This window comes from Hesperophylax consimilis, chromosome 12 (genome assembly GCF_061612785.1).
Source record: "Hesperophylax consimilis isolate HC1 chromosome 12, BYU_Hcon_1.0, whole genome shotgun sequence".
Classification (NCBI taxonomy): Eukaryota; Metazoa; Arthropoda; class Insecta; order Trichoptera; family Limnephilidae; genus Hesperophylax; species Hesperophylax consimilis.
In genome coordinates, this window is record NC_142847.1 from 30,854,439 (window position 1) to 30,880,739 (window position 26,301).

Here is a 26,301-nt window from a genome sequence, read left to right on the forward strand (position 1 = left end):
TATTTGGACATTTTGTTTTCTTGTACTAGACATAACATAAATAATTAATCACATTATAAATTCCTACAAAGTACAAGGCATTTTTATGGTGTGATAATTATTAAAATTTTAAATTAATTTATCATATGTTAGTAACACTACAAGAAGAATAATATTAATCAACATTGTTAAAAATACATATTGTAATACTCAATTATTTTTATATATCTTGTGAAAAGTGGATTTTATCTGACCGAAGTAAATACAATACAATCCAATCAAGGGCATCTATTTTTCCTCATTCATATAATCAGGACGTCTGCAACGCCCGCATTAATAAATCCCTCCTACAAACCCTACCTTCACACTGCACAACCGGGGGGCGATACAGTTCCCCCGTCTTTACACTGTGCACACAGGGGAGCTCTTGTAAGGTGTACAGTAAAAAATTACCATAAAATGAGGTTAACAAATAATTATAAGCAATAATTAGTCTCCTGAAATATTAATACAAATTGAAAATATCTCCCGAGTAAAAATAAATGGCGCCAACGGGAATTGAACCCGTACCTTCTGATGTCCGGTCAGACGCTCTGGACCTCTGAGCCACGTCGGCTTATTTCCAACAAGCCAAATGATTCAATTTGTACTGTGATTGAAGTACTAATCAACAATTACTGCTTATTATGTTTTTTTTTTCACTTGTAAACAACCAACTTTATTTTTGTAGGAAAGGCTTTGTTAGTGCTAAATTTCCCACTAGATGGCATCGAGACATATTATATCTACATTTGTTGGTGAAATATTTTGACTTCCAAATATTATTATTTTAATGATAAACTAATGTTTATAAGACAAGGTTTTATGCATAGCACAATGGATAACAAATTACTTGTCTCCTGAAATATCAATACAAATTGAAAATATCTTACTCCTTATTTATTTTTACTTGGGAGATATTTTCAATTTGTATTGATATTTCAGGAGACTAATTACTGCATAAAATTATTTGTTATCCTTTGTGCTATGCATAAAACCTTGTCTTATAAACATTGGTTTATCGTTAAAATAATAAACTAAGGTGTTATTTAGAGAGAAATGCGATATAATAAAATACATGATAAAAAGTCTTAATTTACAATGAAGAAACAGCATTTTAAATGAGAATAATAATTGTATTCAACACTTAGTTGGTAACATGCAATATGACTAAAGAAAAACTACAAAAACATGCATATTCGAACACCCGAATATAAAATTAAATAAATAACTTGCAGTACGACGAGTGCTAATGTGGCGAAGTAAGTACATATAGCTTGACATAGCAGGTTGCAAGGAATTGAAAAATGGTAAAGCAATTTATGCTAAATAAAGCATTTTTAATATCAAAAAGAAGATTTATGCATGGGAGACGCATCTACCAGCTGTGCTACCGAAACACATGAATGAAGAAACTATTTTATCAACCCCTCGGCCCACATAGTGCTTTATTTGTCACAAAACATAAAAATTCGAAAGTCATGTAGTGCTATTTTTATCACCAAATGATACATTCTGATTAAACTCGTTCTATCTCCCTTGCTAATATGGTCAGAAATATGATATAAATAGTTTTAGAAAGAGAGAACGCAAAGATTTCTTTTGTGTTTAAAGTTTTATGATAGACAGTTCCGAATAATTAGAAATAATTCTGTAAAAAAAAAACGGCCAAACAACCAAAACCTGGTCAAAATTAGCCAATTTAAAAAAAATATTTTTATAAATATAAAACGATAAAAAGTGAAATAACAATAATCTTTATAACACGTTTGTCTAATTAAATATGTTTTTTAGTTTCACATAAAGTGGTAGACAAAGTTAACAAGAAAAATGCCATTGGAAAACGATTAAAAAAAAACTTTAGCTGTGTTAGCATTTAATATTTTAAATTCCATATGTACATCTGTAATATTATAATCTGAGGAGAGTCTTTCATCTGCTTTCAAAAATAGTATTTAATTTTGGGATACATTAAAAAACGATTCTATTTGAAATAGAATGCTAAGCGGGAATATTGGCGAGTGGTTAATTGTACCTGCAGTAGCGATGCCCCTGAATGCGTAAAGAAGTCAATAAAGCTGAGCTGTAAGTATTACATTTTTGGCATTAAGGTACAAGCAAACAATATTGTTTATAATAAGTTTTTTTTGTCAAATTAGGTTCATTCCCTGTATTTATTAATATAGTGATAAAATTTGGATGTCACTTATTTTACACTTATAGCATTATTTATTTAGTGTGATTCTGATGTGATGATTTTATAACAATAATATTTGTCTCTTTGTGACATATACTGATAGGCATAATAAAGATAACCATTTTAAAATAATTGATTATTTAAATAATCTAAATTAATTGATTGAAATTTATTTAGGACTATTTGATTCTAACATCTATCTAAATATATTTTAAAAACATTAAGGTTTCAAAACCCATTAAAAACAATTAAAAAATACTTGTAATTGATTCCTAAAACAATTAATCGAATAAGCACAAACTTATACATAACCTTTAGTACTCCGAGTTCCCACATCTTAATACCTCCGTAGTGTGCGGACGGTAAAAATCCCACCGACACAATGTATTCATGTCAGATGAATTATTCAAATTCTGTGAAACAACCGTTCCTTAGAAAATAACTTTGTGTTACAAATGAAAGTGATACATAATATATTAACTTGTCCCTTAATGCCAGAGAAATGTATCTCTTTGCTTTAAAATTATTAGGTATTGCTAGTCTTGGAAGGGGGAAGATTGAACTAATACTTTAAATAACTTAACAGTATGTAGTACTAAAGTAAAAGTCTAAGTAGAAATTGTTTCCTAGAACAAAATATTATCTAGAAAAAAGCTGCCTTGCATCATATTTTAAAAATAAATAGCAAAACTAAAGAACAAAACATTGATTTAAAAATGATTAGTGTATAGCAGTTATGTAAACAAATGCAAACAATTATTTTTTTGACTAGTAAATAACACATAATGGCGTAACATTTTAACCACTCAAGCAATTGGTGTCATATATATTTACCATATTATTTAATTAATATCATTTCTCAAAATATTAATAAGGAAACATATGAAACAGCTTACTGCGGTTTAAAGCCAAAGATTTCACCGTTTATTCCATATTTTTAGATTCCATAAATTTGACACATTATGGCAAGCGATCGCTCGCAACGTTTTGCAAACTTGGCATAATATGACAAAAATCTCTCGAGTAGAAACAAACCATTGCGGCATAATATAACAATAATAATTAAGTAGATGTGATTATTGATATATATTTTATATAATTCAATACAAAATTGAATTTATCTATTTATATTTTTATTGTGAATAAATCAGTAAAAATTAAAACAAATGTAATTAAAAAACATACAATCAGAAGAAAAAAAATATTTACATGTACATAAATATGTAATTATGTATTAATTTTCAGTCTATCTAATAAAAGCGTATTTGTGAATGAATTTGTTAATACTGAAACGTAAGATATTTAAATGCTCACTTTTAATACAAATAAACACAAAAATATTACAATTCATTAAAAATTGTATAAACCATTCACTATTTAGTACACAGGTAATTTTGAATACATATCGTAGTATCCATTGTACCCCACAGAACAATAGAAACTCTGCTTACACTAAAAAGGGAGGTTTTCACAAAGGTTAGTACATAATACATTCATGAATTTAAGGTTAGGTTGGGGCAGCAAGTTGTATGATTACGATAATGTAATGTAAAGATAATGTGGGCTACACATCTCCCTGGCGATTGACACTGCCTTTGGTTGTGAGAACCTTAATTCTTAATAATAAAATAAAGGCAACAACATTCTCGGGTTACAAATCGACGACGAAGAAAAAATACCGCCTAAGCGACTTGCAATCTAAAATCACTTTTTTATGAAATGCAATAGAGAAGCAAATTCCGCCTATGTGGGTATAATCAGTTCTTAATACTACCACTAGATATCGCGCACAACGGCAAATAAGCAGTACCAGGCAACCACGTTATTTATATTTTTAATTGAATATTGCCTATCTACAATACGCGCAGTAAAATGGTTTTAAAGTGCCAAGGAAAGTAGGCATTCTTTAAAAGTTTTTTGTCTCTCCTGCACAATTAGATTTTTGGCATTTGAGCGGTATTGTTCGTATTGATCGTAACATGTATTCACTGTAATCACAGCATGTACATCACTGTAAGCAGAAAATATTGTCTGTGTAAAGATGGAGAACTTACCCTAGCAGAGGATTGAACCTGTGACTCCTGGATGGGAACCCAATGCTAATAACTCATTTTAAATGTACATAATATTTCAGTATTACTAACAAATAACAGGACTCCGGCTATTTCTATCTCAAACAACAGGACTCCGGCTAACTATATTACAAATAACAGGACTCGGGCAATTTCTATTAGAAAATTTTCATTAATTAAAATTTGCGATACTTTCTATTCGGCTTCAAGTTTTTCTTTCAAATTTCTAAATCTTTCTAAATCATTTTCTTCTTCCAACAATGAAGAAGATATTTTGAATCCTTGCGTAGATTTCTGTGTTCCTTCGGCACTAGTTTCTTGATTCTCTGTAGTTGAATCAGAAGTGGTATTTTCTGCACCAGGAGCTGTGGAAGTATCTTCTTCAGTAGAGGCTTCTGTATCCTTCTCAAAGGGGAACATCTGATGCAATGTTATGATGACAAATACGCCAGACAGAATATAGTTGAGACGGTACAATGCCATCGGTGTTACTATAATCACGACGACCGCTGCAGTGTAGAGGATTTTGTTTAGAATGTCGTAGAATTTTCTGAAAATAATAATTCTTTAATGAATATGCATAATGTTTGAATGGTTCTTCTGTTAACCACTCAGAACATTAGAACGTCAAAAGACGTAAATATGATAATAGCGGTCAAGACATTAGAACGTCTTTTCACGTAAACGCGCGAGATTTTACAAAAATCGATTTATTTCCATCACTAGTATACAGATTGCCATGATTTAAAAAACAGAGTGTCGATAATGAATAACGCTACGCGTCTGTATTCAAGAATATCTATGGAACGTAGAACTGCATTATCTAAGCCGATTGAATCTGTCATCTTGTTCGTTCATAATTTATTGCGTTTCTAAATAATTTATTAAAAATATTTTAGTTTGGACGGTTAATATTTTGAGGTGACTAATAGTTTTTAATTATATTTCTTCAATATATAAAGTGTTATTTCTTTATGATACTCAGAAAAAAGTACATTTTTCACGGCTTTGAAATAATGGTTATCGATTCTTACTAGAGATGTGCCGATTATGACTTTCGCCGACTAGCCGACTAGCCGATTAGTCGGTTGTAATAAGACCGACTAGTCGGCCGACTAGTCGGCTAAGCCGATTACGGTTTCGGGGATAGTTCTAGGTACCCTGAAATGTCGCGCATGGCCAAAGTGTACCTCTGCTGTCCCGCAGTCCCTGCTGTTTTCAGTGAGAAGCTGTTCTCAGAGGCCGGAAACATATATTAAACAAAAAGAAATCGATTGCTACCAGAAAGGGCAGAAGCTTTAGTCTTCTTACATCATAATTTACCGTTAATTAAAAAATATAAGTAAGTTATAAAAAATATAAGGAGATTATGATATTTTTGGTTGTCACAACTGTGACTTTGATTTGATCAGATTATGTAGGTATGGTTATAAGAAATATGTTTTTTCATTTTTTTTTGTTTTTATCAAACAGTTCATGTTTAGAATTTTTGGAAATATATATATAATATATAAATATATTACTGTGCATCTTGTACATACAATTTTGCTTTAATACATATAACTGAGTTTGTTAATTTAAAAAATCTACTTTTTATTTTAATAATAAGAAATACTTATAAATTAATGTTCATTGAAGATAAGAAGATATTATGTTGTTTTTTTATGTTAATTAGGATAGGTACTAATTTTGTTGAATAAATGTCATAATTATGTTTTCTTTACAAGCAAGTAATTTTAAAAACTGATTACCAAAGGAAAGATTGCTTTACATTTTTCATGTATAAGACTGATTATAAAAAAAAATATATATATAATCAAGGTTTTTATTTCATGTAGTTCCCCCGCATTCATATTATTGAGAAATAAATACAATGTAAGAAGCCGGATAGTCGGCGCTCTTTGCCGATTAGTCGCCGACTAATCGACGACTACAATAGTGGCCGGATAGTCGGCTTTACCGACTAGTCGCCGACTAGTCGGAACATCTCTAATTCTTACATATTTTTGACGTTTTCATAAAATATATATTTAGAAACGCAAATATTTACTTATAACAACACAATGCAATAGTGGATTTCATAATCTTTCCAAAACATTTTTTAGAATGAGGCTACGTTTCCCAGGACGTGAGTTATGATGCTTTTAGCAAAACTCGTAAATAACACAAAAATTATCACGTTTTGACAGTTTTCAAAGGAACACATTGTATATAAATGTCTTTGTCTGAGAGGTTAAATGCAGTGAGAAAACTTTGAAGTTAGTAAAAAATTACATTTTATGACAAACATGTAAAATTTGTAATGTTATTATTTTTATATGCACAAGAGTCTCAACTGATCCATACCGTCCAGAGCGAGTGGGACTATGGCATCTCCGAATTGGATATGTTGCGAGGCTGAAGGCAGCAGGGAAGGGAAGGATATGGAGAAATGAAAGGTTGAAAAATACCATAGAGAAATATGTAACTCGAATATTCAAACAGTAATGCTGGTGTATTATCATGTGAGAAGGTGAAAGTTTTCAAACTAGACATTCAGGCAGACATTCCCGGGTTACGAATAACCGAAACAAGATTCCATCCAATGTACCTGCACATTCAACACGCTCTTGTGTCCTGTTCAGGGTTGATCAATGCAAAACGGACTTTAAGCAGAATTCTTGCCTGAAGAGACTATGCAATAATTTTATTACAATAGCGTATTATCCAAGGTTAATATTAGAGAAATAGAGAGACACTAACATGTTTGGTTTAGGAGCGTCAATTTGCCACAAGAATGCAGCGCTGGAGCACATCATAATTCCAGGAATGTAGGATGGATCGGGTTCCAACATTTTGCTGAACCTGAAATTGTAAAATAAAACCCATAAGTATATTTTGAAATGCTAAAACACTAGTACAGTGGTAACAAAAAAATTGCTGTAAATCGAGTTCGTCGGCCGCCCCTCTATAATCAGGTAGGCATTCAGTAGTAAAATTACGACATATTCTCATGTAAATCTAAATTTCACGGGCGATTACTGTCGGGGGTTGGCCTGTGAGATTCAGATTTACGAAACAAAAATACGAATTAGGATGATGTATAACCGCATTTAACTGTCATTTTTGTGCAATGAACGTATTTCGAAATAAAAAATATTTCATATTGAAAAAAAATTCTGGTTACTTTTTTGGCAAAAATTTAGAATTAACAGGGTTTTAAAGTAACTATTTTATGAGATTTTCCAAATATAAAATGATTCTTTAATTATTATTCATCTTTTTGCTATAAAGGACTGTGTTACACTGCTTAAACTTCCATAGATTAGTTCTGCATCGTTTTATATATTAAATGTTGAACAAGACAAAGGAGAAATAAATAATATAAAACTGTTTTTTACATTTGCTCCACACAGGAGACCCTGAGGAAAATAATAACTCAGGGCCTATGTCATCTTTGGGAATGCTGTGTAGTGGGTCGTTTTAGGGAAAGGAAGGAGAGAAGAAGTTCTGGGAAGAAAAAAAGGTATGAAGGGTGGGTAGGAATCTGGGGGTCAGTGTGTCCAGAAGTGACGGATGTATGGATCCATCCCTCCCACTGCGGTGCACAATGATGGATCGAGAGAGTCCGGCTGGAGAGGTCGAGAGGTCTCCCTCAACCTGTCTCTTCCGTTCTGGCCCGCCACGCAGTAGGTGGGCAAATGCATCGCCGCCAAGACCTAGACAAACCTCACCCCATGAACCCGGGCACCCCTGCTTAATCACCAAACGTAGCGAACCACTTGGGGTGACCTACGGCAGAGGTGTTGGTTATCCAATAAATGGTTCTCGAGGAGGCGGTACCCATACCCGCCTCCCAAATTGTGTTAAAAACTAAGTTATATAGACATAAATATTTACTTACTTGTAGTTATGAGCCCAAGTAAGCAGTGCAGGAATATTCAACAGAGTGACCAGACACCACAGGAAGAACATGGCAAAATGAAAATGAAGAGGATTCAAAGAGAAATCTTCGGATCTCTTCTTCTCTCTTTCACTGGTAGTACTTTCTTTAACTGTCTCTGGTTGATTTTCTTCAATTTCATTTGACTCTTTAACCGAGTTTCCTGGTTCCTTAATTTCAACCAAATCAGAGTTCAAACTGCCTTTGGTTTTGACAATAATGGTGTCAGTGGTATCGCCAACGCTTTTATCATCATTTTTAATAGCTTTTTGTTTCTTTGATTGCTTTTCTTTCACATTATTAACCTTCTGTTTTTTTACTGTTTCAACATCTGTAGAAGTTTTCACCAATTCAGAAGAAGGGCCATCGTCAATCTCACGGAGTTTTTCACCTTCCACAGCATCGCTTTCTGACTTCTCTTCATTCTCTGGCTCTTCATTTTTCTCTGACTTCTTCCCTCTAAGTTTTTTCGCTACTTTGGAAATTGTTTTGTACACTAGATCCTCCAAGTAATCTTCATACATCTTGGTGAGCTGCAAATATAAACATAACTAAAATTGAGAGAGAGAAATCCAAACATGCTTGAAGAAGAACATTCTTGTTGCGTCTGATGTAATACTAGGTTATTAATTGCTTGATTGCTGATCCCACTACTGAAAATAAAGGAATGGGACTAATCCAGTGGTGTAGTGCTAAAAAAACCAAGTCTCGGAAGGCTAATTCTGAAAAATAGTAATCGTAATCCTAGAACCAACAGAACGTTTTCTCAAATAAGATTTGGGTCCAGAAGTGGGACTGGAAAGTAAAAAATTGGATGTGGACACGGCAAAGCAAACTCAGTTTCCGCTGAGTAAGTCTGCCATTCCAACTGATCTGAATATTAGTCAAATAATTATGATTCTTTGTTTTTACCAGGAAAAAGTAGAAGGCTGCACCGGCTGCCAGGGCCACGGCTCCGCACGAGGCGGTGGCCAAGGCTACTAGCAGGGCCCCACCGGCCCCGGGAGCCTTTCTGAAGGCGCTCGCTGCCCAGTCCCAAACCCGAAGGCCTCCGCCACTTCTGCCCACTGCTATCAGCCTGAACAGATAAACATATAAAGTAAACTGTTGCTTATATTGTTGCTTATATTTTATGCTGATTTTTCATTGATTTTTGTTGATATTCTGTTTCTATAATTATATATAATTTTCTTATTGTACAATATTTTGTAGTATTTTACAGTATTTTTGAAAATATTCTTTTTACATTTTTGTAACTATACATATTATCTATAATTATATATAAGCACATAGACTAGCTCCCCAGTTTGACCCGAGAATATTTCTCTACAAATTGGGTAAACAAAAAAAAGTGATATCTGATATGAAATGTAATATATTTTTATCTCTTGTGAATATTTACTTTTTTTTTATAAATAATAAAAAAAAATTTAAAAAAAAAACCTTAATGAATTTGCCACAAATTGAATATTTGTCTTCTATGTATGTACGTGTGTATGAATAATACGTATGTTGGAAATGCAGAAGAGACAGACGTGGTTCAGTAGAGATAAGGGTACTTATTATTTATTAAAGCAGAGACGGTAATCACTCAGGCCATGAGCCCATTGTGTAATCTCCCATTTCACTTCATTCCTTTGAGTTTGTTTCCAGGTCCCGTGAGAGATTCCACCGAGGTGGTTTCAGCTCTCCACATTAAAGGCCTCTAGTTTAGGAAATGAAAATAAAACTGCAAGTTTTTGAACAGCTATATCGATAAGATCTCGGTCGCATTGTGCAATATGCATACCCCTCTTAACGTAGCCTAACTCTAACAGATGAAGCGTATGTGGAAATAGGCAATAAAAAAAAGAGGAAAGCCATTAAGTTAGGTTAGGTTAAGAGGCTATCATGAGCAAATTGCAAACAGCCACGCATTGAGGTAAGAACGCCAGCCAACCTGAGCAGTATCTTGTGCGCCAGCTGCCCGGAAAAAGCGAGGAGGGCCCAACAGAGAGCTCCCAGGATGTTCAGCAGCCCCAGGGCCACCACGTACAGGATCAGCGGCAGCAGCAGGAAGTTCTGGGAGGCCGCCGCACCCACTTTTACCACGGGGGAAAGCTTCGCTAGGAAAGGGACAGATCTGGAAGCAGATATGTTAATTTAACCCCTAGAACGTCTATATTTTGCAATGTATTTTTTCTTCATTTTTTCAGTGTATTTAAAAATAAAATATTGTCTTTGAGAGAATTTGAAAGACTATTTCAGATTTTTGCATTACAAATCAGCAAATATCATTAAAATTTCAGGGTTTATACAGGTCAAGAGCTTAGTAATCACAAAACAGTATTAGAAGTGAAGTATTAGAGTTTATAATGAAAATTCACCAAATAAGTTACGTTTCTGATTTTTCAATACAAAAAAAAAATCTTACACAAAGAACATGGTGGCTAGCCTAGCGGACAACACAATGTAATACGGGCGCACATTCTCCCCGCACAGGGCAGCGTGGAAGGCGGCCCCGCTGGTCCAGCCCTGATCGGGTGCCCCAGTTGCCATGATGGCCGCCCAGTGGCGCAGGACCAACAGCACGATGGCCGCCACATAGGCGGGCAGTGATGTAGCATAGTGGCGGCTCAGCTGACCCAGAACGTCGTACGGGGCTGCAACGATGCTGGAAATAAATTATGAAAATGTTAATATCTGGTACTTAATATCACTTAGTGGTAGCTACTGGCCATAGACGAAAATACCTGACAACTTACAATACAGAAGCGCCACTAATGGAAAACCTACCCAAACGCTTCTTTCAAAAGCAATGGCATTTGAGTATTTACAGGGTATATCAGCACGAACCCATTTCATTTGAAATAACATTCGGTCTCAAAAGGCGCATTTCACGCGCTATTGTTTCTCTGTCTGCACAGACAGACTGAGCCATAGCAAAGCGTGACGGGGTACAGCTATACTTTTTAAGCTTACATTTTCAAAAAAATTAGTTTTAGATTGAAAACAAAAATCACATATAAAAATAGCTTCCGCCTAAACTATTAGCTAAAATCCAATTTTAAAAATAAAGCGCAAAGCCAGTTGCACCAGCAATTCAAAAATTAAAACCGCCAATTTATATTCGCTCAAGATAGGGAGGAAAAAATTCTTAAATCTATGTATTTACAAATATTACATATGGTCCGAAAGGGTTAATAGCAATCGTTCAGATTACTCAGTGCTATGATCAAATATTACACATGGTCCGAAAGGGTTAATAGCAATCGTTCAGATTACTGGCTGCTATGATCAAATACATACCATTTTCAAAATCTGTATTTTAAACGTATAAGGGTTTCGCAACAAACTATTGTTTGTCTATTTTGAATCAGCCCCCCAAAACTGTATTTTTTATGTGTTCTTTAAAATATTAGAATGAAAAAAATCGACGGCATTTACCTAATTTTTGGCCTTGCAGTTAAAAAATTTCAGCACTTTGTTTTTGCGTTCTATGAATTTTTTATTAAAAAGTTATGGTTTGAGAAAATATAATTTTTATTTATTTTTTACTATTCAATAACTAGCTATACCCCGCCTCGCGTTTCTGTGGGTCAGTCTGTCTGTGCAGATAGAGAAACAACAGCGTTTGTAGCTTTTATATCCAACAAATGACACTGTTTTTAAAAAAAAAACTGTTTTTACCTGTATCTGTGACATCTATATATGCAATTAGTTATTTATATACAACAAGGACCTACACAAGCATAAAACAAGGACGTGCAATGAAATCAGGCTACCAAAAAAGGACAAGGCGAATACTCAGAATAGTATACTATATAAAGGGATGAAGAACTATAATGCGCTGCCGGAAAACTTAAAGTCTTCACCTAGGAAGTCTTCTCCTTTATGTAGGAGCCACATCAAGCAGGATAAAATATAGCATACACGCATGTAACAGTTAATTAGTAATTTGAAACGTTATATGTATAAATTACTAAAATAAAATTAATAATGTAAGTATGTTGAAAAAAACACACGCATATTGAATGCAATGTTGTGTCAAAATTTCAAATCAATCGTTGAAAAGCTTTCGGAGATTTAAGATTTAGAATTTTTATTTAAATAGATAATGTATTGGTAGTTATTTACAGGTTATGTTAAAAAAAAGACTTAGTCCAGCAAAGCTGCCACACGGCTGCTTGTCTGCCGGTTCTAATAATAAAAATAATATTTGGATAATTTGTATAGCGCCGTTTTAGTGCAAAATCACCTCAAGGGCGCTACCTTAACATTTTGTCTTAATAGGTTTGCGACTCCACCGACTGAGAAGTTAACCATGTCATGCTGTATGTAACCTACCCCTTGCGGCCCGTGAACAGGTTGAAAATGGATAAATTGGCCCTCCGTTTAAAAAGGTTGATCATCACTGCTCTACACCATAAATTCTTAAAACAACATACATCGACACTGTTTTGGTCAAAGGTGTTACATATTTCATATTTTTCCAAGGAAATTTTATATTGAATAAATAACTGTAAATATATTATAATATGTAGATTCTTTGAAAATTTAAAACATTATACATATTAAAAAAACCTGTAATCAAAAATTTTGTAAGTGAATTTTAAATAAATGATAAACTCACCTGACAGAGTAGGTACACTGTGGATCAAGATTCAATTCAACACTAGCAAATCGAGTGTTATTCCTCATAATGGGGTTTCCTTTCAGCAATCTAATGTGCATTGGAGATTTTTGGATATGTCTGAAAGAAAAGAAAAGTAAAGATTGACTTCAACTAAAACAATTCCTTAGTTCCATTAACTATGGCATACACAGAGTCAAAGACATGCGTAACATACTGAATCGATCAGTTTAAATAATTCTGTCTTTTTCATTTGTATCTGATACAATACCACAATACGGAAATCAATATAAACACCATAAAAGCATTGTTTTGTAGAAAAAGAGAAACCACAAATTATCACAATTGTATACGAGAAGGACATGGGATAAAATTAAATCAAATTCTTCATCACATCTTTGTAAATACTGCACAAGAGCCCTAACTACCTGGAGCTAGTGGGACTATGACAGGGGAAAGGAGATAGGGAAATGGAAGGTGGGGAAGACGTTTCACCTAACTCCTATTTCCCACCGAATCTTTTTCTTCACTTCAGGATCATTCAGTGAATTCAATTGTTGTGCTATTGGAATGATTGTTCACAAGATAGCATTTTTTTGTTAAGGTTAAACGTAATGTACGTTATAATCTACGCTTTCATAGATGGCGAAATTTTATTATAAAATACATTTTCAAGTTATGCTTTACAATATTAAGACAAATTATTTGTTTTCACCCCCGTACATACGCAATATGAATAATATTCATATAGTTTTGACCGTATAAAAAGTCAATTCTTTCAAGAAAGGCCTACAAATACAATATGGGATTGAATCATCGATACTATTAAAAAGTGTATTTTAATAAAATAATTAAATTAACGCCATCTATGGATAGATTAACATAGTAACGTACGTTACGTTTACCCTTAAGTGCAGAGATAATTTAAGAATAACAGGTCCATTGTGGTAGACGTTCCCATCCGACTTCCATAAACATCAAAATAACCTTTTTGGAGGATTAAATAATTTAGATCTTCCAGAAAACGAATGAAATAAATCAACACCGGTTACTAGTTGATTGGAAAAATGTGTTGGGTTCCCACCAGGGCGTCGTAATTTCAATTCCTCTATTGGCTAAGTCCTTCATTAAGCAACATTTTCCACTTATAATGATGGTAATAGAAGTTTCTCCAATATCGTCAGGTTATTCGTAACTTATTATCCCGGGAATGTCTTTCTTTTCAACTATAGAATAAATACAAATTTAACATACGTGAAATAATGATACACTTGGTGTCCATCGGCCCAAGGAATGGCCAACTTTGCAGTGGCGTGATGTGTCAACTCCCCTTGGCAGGGCCCCGTGGGCTCCACATGCAGGTGATACGCCTGGTACAGCATATCCAGGCCCTGCAGGCTAATGTTGTATCGCAGGGCGTTGGCTTCGGTCTGCTCGATTATAGTGCGCCGGGAGGGGTTGTACATTCCGGGCACAGTGTATTGGATTGCGCGTGATGATTTTCTGTGGACGTCAATGCTGATTTGGACCTATAAGTTGAAGAAAAATGTTTTATTTTTGCAAACCTAGAAAATTGCAACAACTTTTTGTCTCATATCAATCTCACTCCACTCTGAATGTGGCCAAAATTATCATCAACTTGCCTACATACCACTTGTAAGTTAAGATCATTTATTGGGAGTGCGTAATACTGTGCAAAACTCAATGACATTTAAAAAAATAAGAATATACTCGAGTTGCTAATTTTTCATTATTGACAATAGAGGTAAGCACCATGAGAATTTTTTTTTTTTAATATTTATGTATACAAACCCCCTCTCAACATCAAAATGTTGTTTATAAAAATATTGTAAATCGTTAATTCCTTCTCTTTCATTGCAAGCATTCTTAAAGTAAAAACATCTTAGTTCATAGTTTGGGATCGATTTAAAGCCAGTTTCGGCCAAATCGTAATTTTTTTATATTTCATGCTGAGAAAAGAAATTCAGCTTTAACTACATTCAAACAAGTCTTATTGAAGTTATTCCTGATAATCACCGGAGGCCATTTTACAATAAATATTATAACGGTGATTCTAGGATAGGATAGCAATAATGAGCTAAGGACGGATGAGTTTGCAACATCAGCTCACATCAATAAAAAACAAAAGCATGTATTTATACCTTTTTGCGTGTTGGAGAGATTCTCAGAAGGATGTGTGACCAGTGAGGATAGGAAAGGCGAAGACCCTTGAGGTCGAGTGTCGCCATCCGCCTCTTGCCAACTTTGGAGGGAGACCAGTAGTCGTGGGCCGTCAGGTGGCGTCCATTCATGCTGTGCAAAAATTAACATTAGACGACCTATTGCTTTATTGTTTTAAGACATGCTAAAAAGAATTCTTACAGAAACAGAAGAGAATTTAGAATTGGTTATAATCATAGACGTATTTGATACGTAATGGGGAATTAAATTATAATAGATCTGCATTATATTCCATTACTATTTTTTTTAAATATTAAATAACATTTATCAAATTCTGACGAAAATAATCTCCCCCCCTCCCCCCCCCTTTTCAATAATCCCAAAAAATCCTAGCTGCAAACAAGCCGCAACTTAATGATTCTCTGCTAGGTGAAGATGGGCGATGCTGGGTTAAAGCAGTAGGTAGTAACTAATACGCGAGTGTTACTGGAAAGGGCAAAAGGAATATTAAGAGACACGATCTGAGGGGGATCCTAGATACCCCCTTTGGATTGTACGTGATTTTTACATTCAGGTACGTAAAGGTTAAAAAGACTTTTGTTAGTATTGAAAGTAGTAAAGATACGAAGTAACTCACCAAACTCTATAATTCCCGTGCACGTATTTGGCCTGGCAACCAAAGAGCCAATCATTGTCTTCCAAATCGACAACTTCAAATGTGGCCATCTCGTAGTCCACCAGGTCAATCAGGCGAACCATATAGTAGTGTGGCCTTTAAACAAAAAAAACAAAAAAGTAAAATACATTACAATTATGAACTGTTTAAGAATTATGTTTCGTAAATTAACTTTGCCCGTCGTCCCACGGGTCGGTAAGCAATCTATGTCGATTGCTATAATATGACATAAACCGAATGCTGCAAGACCCTGCGCTGAAAATTAAATTCACTATCGTAAGATAAGGCAGCGCAATTCAGTGTGGAACTTATCTGCAAAGGATCTTACAGCATAAGGTTTATGTCGATTGCTTACCGACCCGTGGGACGATGGATTTATTTGGATGACAAAAAGGTTCCTCTAATGAACTCTCCTTGTTAGATAGTATTTTTTAGTTTTTTTGTGATACATCAAAGCTTTCTGTGACAGACGGGCACTGTGAGGCGTTTAGCACAGTCTAGGTGAGCCTATAGATCAGTGTTTCCCACGGTGGGGCGTACGCCCCATCGGTGGAGCATAATGCCTCAGAGGTGGGGCACCACGCTTCAGAAATGAGACACGTAGGCATTCCACATATAAAGGGGAATACACATCGATCATACAAAAAATGCTTGAGATGTACAAAATAGAAATATACGCCAAATTGTACTTAAAATAGAATGAAACCCATTACAATTTCAATAATTATCTAAAAACACAGAAACTGCTTAATTGTTTTATACATAATGTATAAGTATAATGAGGAAATCTATAATTGGTTTCTCAGTTAAGTGAATTGCACATGTATAAACCAACCAAGTAACTGTTAATTTTCCTAAAATAAAATATATAATAACAATATGAACATGATACATGATTTTTCCTAAGCATGAGTGTGAATTTGTAACAATAAGCTGGATATCCGTGAACATGAATTATCACAGTAAGAACATGAGAATGGATTTTGCTTAGTATGAGTGCGAATGTATTTTCGTAAGCTTGACTTTTGTGAACATGAATAGTTACAATAAGACAATGAGAACGGTTTATCCTAAATATGAGTGATAATGTGTGTCGTTAAATTTGACTTCCAAAAACATGAATAATTACAGTAAGAATGGTTTTTCTTTAGTATGAGTACTATTTTGTCTCATTACACGTGACTTCTGTGAACATGAATGATCGCATTAAGAACATGAAATGGTTTATCCTTTGTGTGAATGCGAATGTGAGTCATTAAATTTGTCTTTTGTGAACATGAATAGTTATAGTAAGAACATGATAATGGTTTTTCATTAATATGAATGCGAATGTTTGCCATTCCTACTTTTGAGTATACTAAGGATTTGTGAAGAAACTAACACAAAATATCCTAATATTGCATGCCAGAAAATTATTATTAACCTTTCCCTCAATTTATTTGGCGGAATGTGGATTTAGCGCCATAAGCGATTAATTCATTAAAAAACGAAATCTATTGGATATAACTAATAGAGGGGACCTAAGAATGAAATTAAGTAAGTTAGATCCGGACATAAAATTTCTTTGTAGCAAGCGTAACTCAATTTAATTTCAATTATAATATATGTATTAGAATAGGTTTTATTTAATTTAATTTGGGATTCATATGTTTACAAACATATTACAATATGATTTGAAAATTTACCTGTGGTTATTTTTTTTTAAATGCCGGTGGGGCATCTGACTTTAGGAAAGACTACGGTGGGGCATGGCATAAAGAAGGCTGGGAAACACTGCTATAGATGCACACAAGCAACATTAGTTGCAGGCAACAGTTGTATTGCAACAATTGCGTGCATCAAAATCCATTACGTTGCTTGGAGCAGTAAATATCATGTGAGTTGTAAACTTATATCTTGAGATTAAAGGTTGGCTAAGTTAGACAAATTTATTTACATTGGTTAAAAAGATGAAGTATATAATTGCTGGGTCAGGAAAATACAAAACAAAATTGACAAATCTAGGAGACTTACTTTTCAACGCCCTTTTCATGGGTAAAGGAATAAGATCTCCTGAGGTCTTCATGCCAAACACCCTCAGGTACAAATTCTTCTGGATAATTAAAGCGGGAAACGTTCCTGCTGTGACCAATCTGTAAGATATACACAAGTTCTCATTATTGTTGGTCTAAGGCCGACTCCAGACAAATCAGACAAGGAATTTAAATAAATAAAAAGATATTGTTGTTAAAGCCGACATACTTTTACAATACTTGATAAAGTGACATTTTTTTTATTTTTGTCTTTAACTAACCCAGTAGAGATAATATCCGAAAGGCAGAATAAATGTATAAGGTCAACCAACCATCTCAGAATAAATTAATATTAACTAAAAAGCACAAAATATATTTGTGAGACAGTCTGAAGCAGCAAAATATTAAACTGGCTCCCAATTATTCAAATGATCAATAAGAAAAAGGGTTTTGAAAAATGTATTGAAACCATAACTGCTAATCAGTTATACAAGATTACTGTTTGATGCATCAAAAATTTTCTCATATCAATCTTCGTCAATTCAAAATTAACAATCTTCAAGCGGGCGAAAATAGGGTCCCATTCAAGAAAATGGATTTTGCTTTAAACCGTTGTGTCTTTTAAAATAATACATATATTTGAATGAATCTTTTTTATATATATAGTCACCGGTTCTATGATAACTCCTCAAAATGACAATTCAACACACCTTAAAAAAGTGATATAAAGTCATTAAAAGTGATGAAACAAAAACTAGGTTAAATAGTTACCTATGTAACCTAGTTTTTGTTTCATCACTTTTAATGACTTTATATCACTTTTTATAGGTGTGTTCACCACACCCCAACTATAAAATTAATGTCTCAAATTAAAGCCTACTTTTGTAATACGATTCCAAAAACTAAAGTTAAAGTCAGTGTTGGGCCATTTAGTGATGTTGTGTAAAAAATGAACATATTTAATTACATTAAAAAAAAAAATGTTTTTCATTTTGTCACAAATACTACAAAAAAAATAATGACTTCTGCATCTCCAGTACCATAAGTGGATATAAATTTATTACCCATTATACAGGTTTAGCATAGTTTACTTTTTTTAAATTTTTTATTTAATATATGAAAAAAATATTTTTTTACATAGATAAGTATACAAGATAAAACAAGATATAAAACAATAGAAATTAAAGTAGCCTTTCCTCACCATAAAGAGACAATGCTCTTGTGTTTGGTGAGGGAATTCTAGTTCAATTATGTACATGTTAGTATTAAGGTAAATAAATTATTAAAAAACAACACAAGATTTAAACAATATTACTTCTAGATGTAAGTAGTGAACGTATTTTGGACTTATAATAGTTTAAGGTAATTTTTTAATTTAAGGTGAAATTCCTGAATATTTTCGATATTTTTTAAATTTAATGGAAGGTTATTAAAATAAATTATGCCTAGATAAAGATAGGTATTTTGAATGAGCTTAGTGTTAAATTTTGGGATTTTAATAGTTTTCTGGTATCTTGCTGATGTATTGAATTGCAAGTTATGAGTATTTGACTGTATTTCTTTGTAAATTTGAAGTATTGAATATTTTTGATACATTTTGTGTACTGTAGGTACTTTGAATTTTTAAAGAGTTTCGGCAGAAAAATTAAAAAATTAATAATTTTTTGATTAAATATTCTTCCACACAACAAGAGAAAAGAAGATAAAAAAATGGGAGACTTTTATCACATTGTTTATACACATATATATATATTTATATTTGGGACCTGCACAAAAAAATTGGTATAAAATATTCATCTAGAAAAATCGAACAGCAATGCCTTTACAGCCATTCTAATATAACCGGCGTACCCTTCCCGCCGGAAATGAATTAATATAAATGACATTTTCAATGTCAGATATTTTAAAATAATAAAAAAATTGTTTTGATTATAAATAAATCAAGTCAGTCACCATATTAAAAGATAATCATTCAATGACTAATAGAATCAACAAAAGTTATGGCTTATCTCTTTTAACTGGCTAAGTAAACTAACAAAAACCTAAAGGTGTTATCTATAAAAATACATTTAAAATGGTTCAAAAAATATGCAAAGAAATATGGATAAGGTAGTGTAAATTAAAAGATAAATTATATAATCACCTTCAGGAAATGTTTTCCCAAACTAATGATTTTTGAGGTAGCCTCCGTAATTTGTCTGGTTTCAGGATTGACGATGGCAAACAGAAATCTGTTTAGAACGAGAACTAATTGTTTGCACCACACGATGCAGAGATGGTCTGTGGAGAGCCATACTCCAGGTATCGCTGTGGTCTGAAATAAAAATAACAAGAACATTTTTAATACAAATAACATTTCTAAACCTTCCATTGTTTGTGCGTAGTATAGGGTTTTCCAATAAGAGGTGTTATTTTGAATAGCCCGCTATTTCGGTAGATGTTACTTTTGAAACTGTCAGTTTTTGACATTTGATAAGTAGAAACTACGCCATTAATAAAAATGGAACGAAACACGCTTCAACAACGCATTGAAATTATTAAAATTCACATGGTGAAAATTTGGCAGAGACGTTTCGTAAAACTCGAACATTTTTGGGTCGTCGTGAAGCACCTTGTCGGACCACAATACAGGAATTGGTGGAAAAATTCGAGCTGTTGGGACAACTTAGTGATGTGAAGAATAAAACCCATGCACGTCGCTCAAGAACAGCCGAGAATATTGCTGCTGTAGCCGAAAGTGTTGAAGAAAACCCAGGTTTGTCCATTCCTCGTCGTTCTTTCGAATTAGGCATTCCACAAACGTCATTACACCGTATTTTGCATGAAGATTTGTGTCTTAAGGCTTATAAAGTTCAGTTAACACAAGAACTCAAGGCGGCCGATCATCAACAACACCTCTAAAATAAAATAACACCTCTTATTGGAAAACCCTGTATATTCAGAATGGTAGTGCATCAAAATTGACTTTTCCGTTTAGCTTCATTTAAATGGACGGAGAAGGTTTTATACGTTAAGGCCCCATAGTAAGCGTTCAAAGATAGTTTGAAAGGGAGATATGTAAATACGAATAATAGTGGGAGCGCGCTAATATTAACAAACGATAATAATTAAGTAAAAATTGTGAAAACATTTAATAAAACATGACTCGTTTGAAATGGAGCAAAAATCTCTTGACAAATGCTTTACATTGTTGTATTAAAAGACACATTATGAATTTTTTCATGCCTATAACATAATAAATAACAGAACAAAATGTGTTTTTAATAATTTTTGGAGCTAAATTTGCGATTTATTTCTATCAAGGTAATTTCATATAACTAACGTTTCGGCCTAACAAATGTATAGATATTATCTTCAAAAATAACATACATTTTTTTGGAACTTAAAAAGTTAACCAGATACTTGTTATACATCAGTAGAAATTAGGTTTACAAGGGCTTAATTAAGCCCTTCTATCGAGCTTGGCAGCCACCTCAGTTCTAGAGCTCTTTTTGAAAAAAAATCTTAAGACTTTGTGGTGAAACGAGCAATACAATTGATTTATTCCTCTATTTTTAACAGACAGAATGCATCTTTAGAACATAGACCTGGTGTTTTCTGGTAAATAATATATCACAAAATAAGTATATTAAAGCAGATTTTAAAAAAAAATCAAATACATAGACATCATTCCTTTCCACAAAATCATTTCTTGCGCACTGGAACACACCACAGTTGTTTCCGCCGTTGACAGTGATTGCCTCATGACTGAACCATCCACCATCGCACTGTTACCAAAGCTTGGGGTCCAGGTAACATCGTACACCGCCACCCGTCACACGCGGTAAGCCTGCACAACCCCAGCCGTTGGCCGGAGGCCATGTTCGTTGATGAATGAGGAGGATTTTTATAATTGGCCAGATTCTTACAATTTTATTAGTGGATATTTATTCTTACACGTTTTATTAAGTTTCACTAATGCCAAAAAAAATCGTTATTTAATCCCATTGGTTGAAATATGTAATAAAATGAATAAGAATCTGGAAAAAAAAACTGATTTTAGGTTCTCCTAAAAAAATTTCAAATACATATGAGCCATAAGAGCAATTTGAAATGAAAGTTTATAAATAAATTAAATAAATAAATGGATGGGTTAACAGAGTCACCCCTCACGGCAACACGAGTTTTGTTTTTTCATCTTGGCATACTGTGGGTTAGACACAGAAATGAGAAGAAACTTTCTTACCAACGCATTGATATCACTGTGAGGAGACGAAGTAAGAGCTGAAGGGACCAATATGTCCCTCGCCCCTCCTCCAATGGTAATAAACACTTTGTTACTCCATGTCTTGGAGCTCGGAGCGATGCCAGTTGTGTTGATATTCTTCATTGACCACTGCGAGTCTATCTGCTGGTAGAATCTGTCAAAGTTGTGGTCCAGATTCACAACGGGCATCTTGTGGGGAGAGGCCAGGGTTATGATTAGGTTGACAATGTTTCGGTTCTGTGAGTAGTTGAGTAATGCTCTTGCTATAACACCTCCCTGAAAGCAAATAGAAGAAACACATATTATAAAAAAATATCCAAACAGTGAGTCCTACCTGCCGGAGCCGGTGGGAGTATGGCGTCCTCCCGTTTAGGTATGTTGTGAGGCTGGAGAGAGTGGAGGGAGAAGAAAAGGGGAAAAGAGGAAGGTTATCAAAGATGGCTATTCAAATCTGGTCACCAAACACAGCACAATGGTGGTCTTTCACCAGGACGATACTGAGAGATACTAAGGTAAGGTATGCTTGAAGATTCATAAGATGAGCACTGTGGTGAAATTCCTAAACTAATTATCGCCAACCTTCAATTGGGCCTGACACAATAACTTTTAATATAAAAAGGTAACCTACTTTTTCATTTCCAAATTATGATTATGTATAAAGAACTTTTTAAATTTTATTTGGTTATGTTTATAGGGCAAATTTTCTTTTTACTTTTTTTGTGAGATTAAATTATACAACAATGGTTCTGAGTAGTATTAAATGTATTTTGTAAAAATCGATTTTGAAATCTTGAAAAATTTAACTTACCATAGAATGTCCAATAACTATGACGGTGGTTGGTTTAGGACTCTGCAATCTGAAGTTGGACTCGTACAGCTTCAAAATGACTTGCAGGCAACTGGAGGCAAATTCCGTCTGACCTTCCAGTATTCCTCCAAATAATGCCGATATCTCATCATTGTAGTCCACTAAGAGAAAAATACATTAATAGAACAACATAATTTACCCATTCATCTTTTTTTATATTTGATTTTTTGTTAAATTAAACTATTATTATAATATTAATTTTAAGCCTGTATTATACGTATATAATGTAATGTAACCATCATCGAGTTGTACAACAAATCCAATCTCTGTTGTACACAAATACATTGTAATACAGACTTGGTAGAAGTAAAGCTAATACATAATATTATGAAGTATATGAAGCACAACAGATAATATTATGTATTAAGCAGAGATGTGCTTTATTTCAAATAAATCCATTTCAAATGGAAATGCAAAATGCAAAATGGGTATTTTCCATTTTGCATTTTAAATGCTTTTCTCAATGCATTTTCCATTTTAAATGCTTTTTTGCAACATTCTTCCTACTATCTCCACTCATCTTTTTTTCATAAGCCCCAAATATCAGTCGGTCCTCAACCTCGCTATGAGAGATAATTTACATTTGTCAAGTTGCTCCCTGGTAGGAGCCCTGGCAATTGTGTGATACCATTACAAAAAATACTGAACATGGGGCCATGACGCTTTAATATTAAATGTTAGATAGCAGTTTCTATGTTTTTACGTTGGCAACATTAGTCCCGCGCAATTTTTTTGTGGTTTCATAATCTGCAGTCGTGGTGTTTTTGGATTTACCATCATGTAATATGTTTGTTCTACATTGAGGTCCATTATTAAATGACAAAATTGTTTAAAAATTCTATAATTATTTTGATTGTTTGACCTGAGAAACCATTTTGCATTTTCAATGCATTTTGAAAATAGGTATTTTGCATTTGAAATGCTTTTCTAAAAACCATTTTGCATTTTCAAATGGAAAAGTTTTGACCCATTTCCATTTTGCATTTCAAATGGTTTTGGGTACCCATTTTGCACATCTCTGGTATTAAGTATAATTAAAGCATTAATGAGTAAATACCTGTGAAATAATCAAAATGGAAGCCTTGTTTGGAAGAAGAAATGGCTTTTCTTAGAGCCACAGAAGCCATTGACCGAACTTGCTTGTAGCTTCCCACATTCCCGGGTAAAAATAATACTGGAATTCCACTGAACCTAAAACATTGTTTAGCGAATTTATATTTATACTGACTAAAGCAAGTGGTTTTATTGCATGCTTATATATAGGTGTACATAATACAGGAGGTAAAAGAGAGGGTTAGGTTTATAATTCATAAATACCTCATTTTCCTAGCTCTTTCTGTGAATCGTCCTTCACTATAGGCGTACAGGCCATATTGTGGATTTTTTTCATTTCCAGGAACTTTAATTTTCTAAAAAAATAAAAGAAACATGCAATAAATAAATATATTTTAACACTTATGGAGGGTGAGAAAAATGCGCAACATTTTAAGAGATGCATATCTTTTATTTTGATGAGCAAATTCGATAACAAGTAATTTGTATAATTAGTATATAAACATTACTACGGTTCAAAAGTAAGATAATTAATAAAGATGATATCAAAACTTACCACAAATTGTGGATATTCAAACATGTACGTCATTTCACACTCATTTTCTTTGTCGCTAAGTAAAATATTTAAAAAACCGACTAAAAATAATGCAAAGACTACGACAGAAGCCAATTGGAATAAGCTGAAAATTGCCATTTTCCGATTTATTATGATGGACCGGCCACCGAGCACATAATATTTTTATCAGTTTGACCATAAACACACCAATGAGTTTGACAGATGTAAACCATAAATATACCACTCTCATGTAAACCATCAACAATATTGAACAAGATTGTTTAATTAATAGACAATAATATCTGCAAACTATTGCCAGTATCAAAAATTAAATTATTCATTTTGTGGGTTCTTTACTAGGTGAAGTGAATTTCCAAGACACAAAAAACAATATTATTAAGTATTGTTTTGTGGACATTATGGTTAATTATTTATTAAATTTAATGACATTATGGACATTTTTTTGTAAAAACTGTTGTAACACTTTAGCAGGATATATATGTATATATATATAAAAATTACATAACCATAACATTTATGGCGCTAACAACTTATTAACCTAATCAAAACCTAAGTAAAATTTGGCATTGTTCTCAAAATGTTCTCCTCCAACTACCCTTCATTTTGGGAGGTGCGTTTGGGTACCGCCGCTCCGGGAACCATTTATTGGAAAACCAACACGTCTGCCATAGGTCGCCCCAAGTGGTTAGCTGCGTTTGGTGATAAAGCAGTTGTATATTCATATGTCCGTCACTCCTGAACACACTGATACCTAGATTCCTACCCAACCCTCATACCTTTAACCTTCTCAGAACTTCCTCTCCTTTCTTTTCTTAAAAATGGTCCACACATCATTTCAAAAGATGACGTAGATCCTGAGGGTAATTATTTTCTTGGTGGGGTTAATGTAAAAAAAAAAATCACTATTATTCGTCAGCAGTCTAAACCTTTCCATCCTGCACTTTTTTTATGCAGTCAATCCACCCCTTCCTCAGTTTGCCTCTGGTTCGCTTACACATCAAGATTTTTGATGTCCTAACAATTTAATTTTGTTTATGTGGCACCTCACTAGAGCATCCCTGTCTGTACAGTGTAAAGGCAGGGGAGGTATGTCGCCACCCGATTTGGCAGCGTTGTGAAGCGGGGTAAGGTAGAGGCTGTAGGAAGAGATTTTTTAATGCGGGTCCTGAAGAGGCCGTGATAATTTTACGGAAGAAAAACAGATGCCGATAGCTCATTCTACATACGTCTTACACAAAAACGAGTTGAAGAAGCGGCCCATTCTCATCCAGCCAACGTCAACTGTGAACGGGTGTTCTGCTTGTGTATCATGCACATGCACCGGTGATCAATGCTGCTAGCTCCTTAGAGCAGGCTTCATTAAAATACTTATAGTCAGCATGCCCACATTGCGTCTGCATATTAGAGACAGCAATCCGTCTGTTAGCATTGGATTGTCAATAAGACATACCGTCCTCCTTTGCACGGAATCAAGTATTCAAGACTCCAATAGAGGTGGCTCCCAAACTCAATTATTGGGCGTACTCCATCGCAATTTTCAGGATTTACAGAATCTCACAATTATTAGGTTATTGAATTCATTGCCTTCCATTTTTCAGCATAGGTCCCAAAACTCTTCATTGAAAGTTAGGTAGTTTTTTTTTATGTTCATTTTGTAGAGCAGGAGTACAAGGTTCAGGGTGAAAGGAGTACACAATAAATAAGTAAAAAGGGTAAATATATTTCGTATCATTATTTTATTCAGTTCTGTCACGAATATGTTTATGTAATGATCTTCATCATAAGTACAGGATATATCTGACAAATCCGGCATATCACAAGTTGTTTCATATATGAACTTCTGTTTTAAGTAGTAAAAAAAATATGC

The 26,301-nt window shown here is 33.8% G+C and overlaps 1 protein-coding gene across 1 annotated transcript; it reads right to left on the reverse strand.

Annotated features, from left to right (window-relative positions):
* On the reverse strand, positions 1–24,613 carry PGAP1 (GPI inositol-deacylase). The gene is made up of 17 exons (XM_089638331.1): positions 24,414–24,613; positions 24,122–24,213; positions 23,862–23,995; positions 22,745–22,905; positions 21,916–22,212; positions 19,834–20,004; positions 17,692–17,810; positions 15,640–15,774; positions 14,984–15,134; positions 14,076–14,350; positions 12,822–12,941; positions 10,623–10,862; positions 10,149–10,331; positions 9,122–9,287; positions 8,171–8,742; positions 7,030–7,131; positions 1–4,837 (listed from the first exon to the last, which is right to left on the reverse strand). Exons 1-17 carry the CDS (start codon positions 24,549–24,551, stop codon positions 4,483–4,485), a joined length of 3,411 nt encoding a protein of 1,136 aa, XP_089494457.1. The 5' UTR covers positions 24,552–24,613; the 3' UTR covers positions 1–4,482.
* Between the last annotated feature and the right edge of the window lie 1,688 nt (positions 24,614–26,301).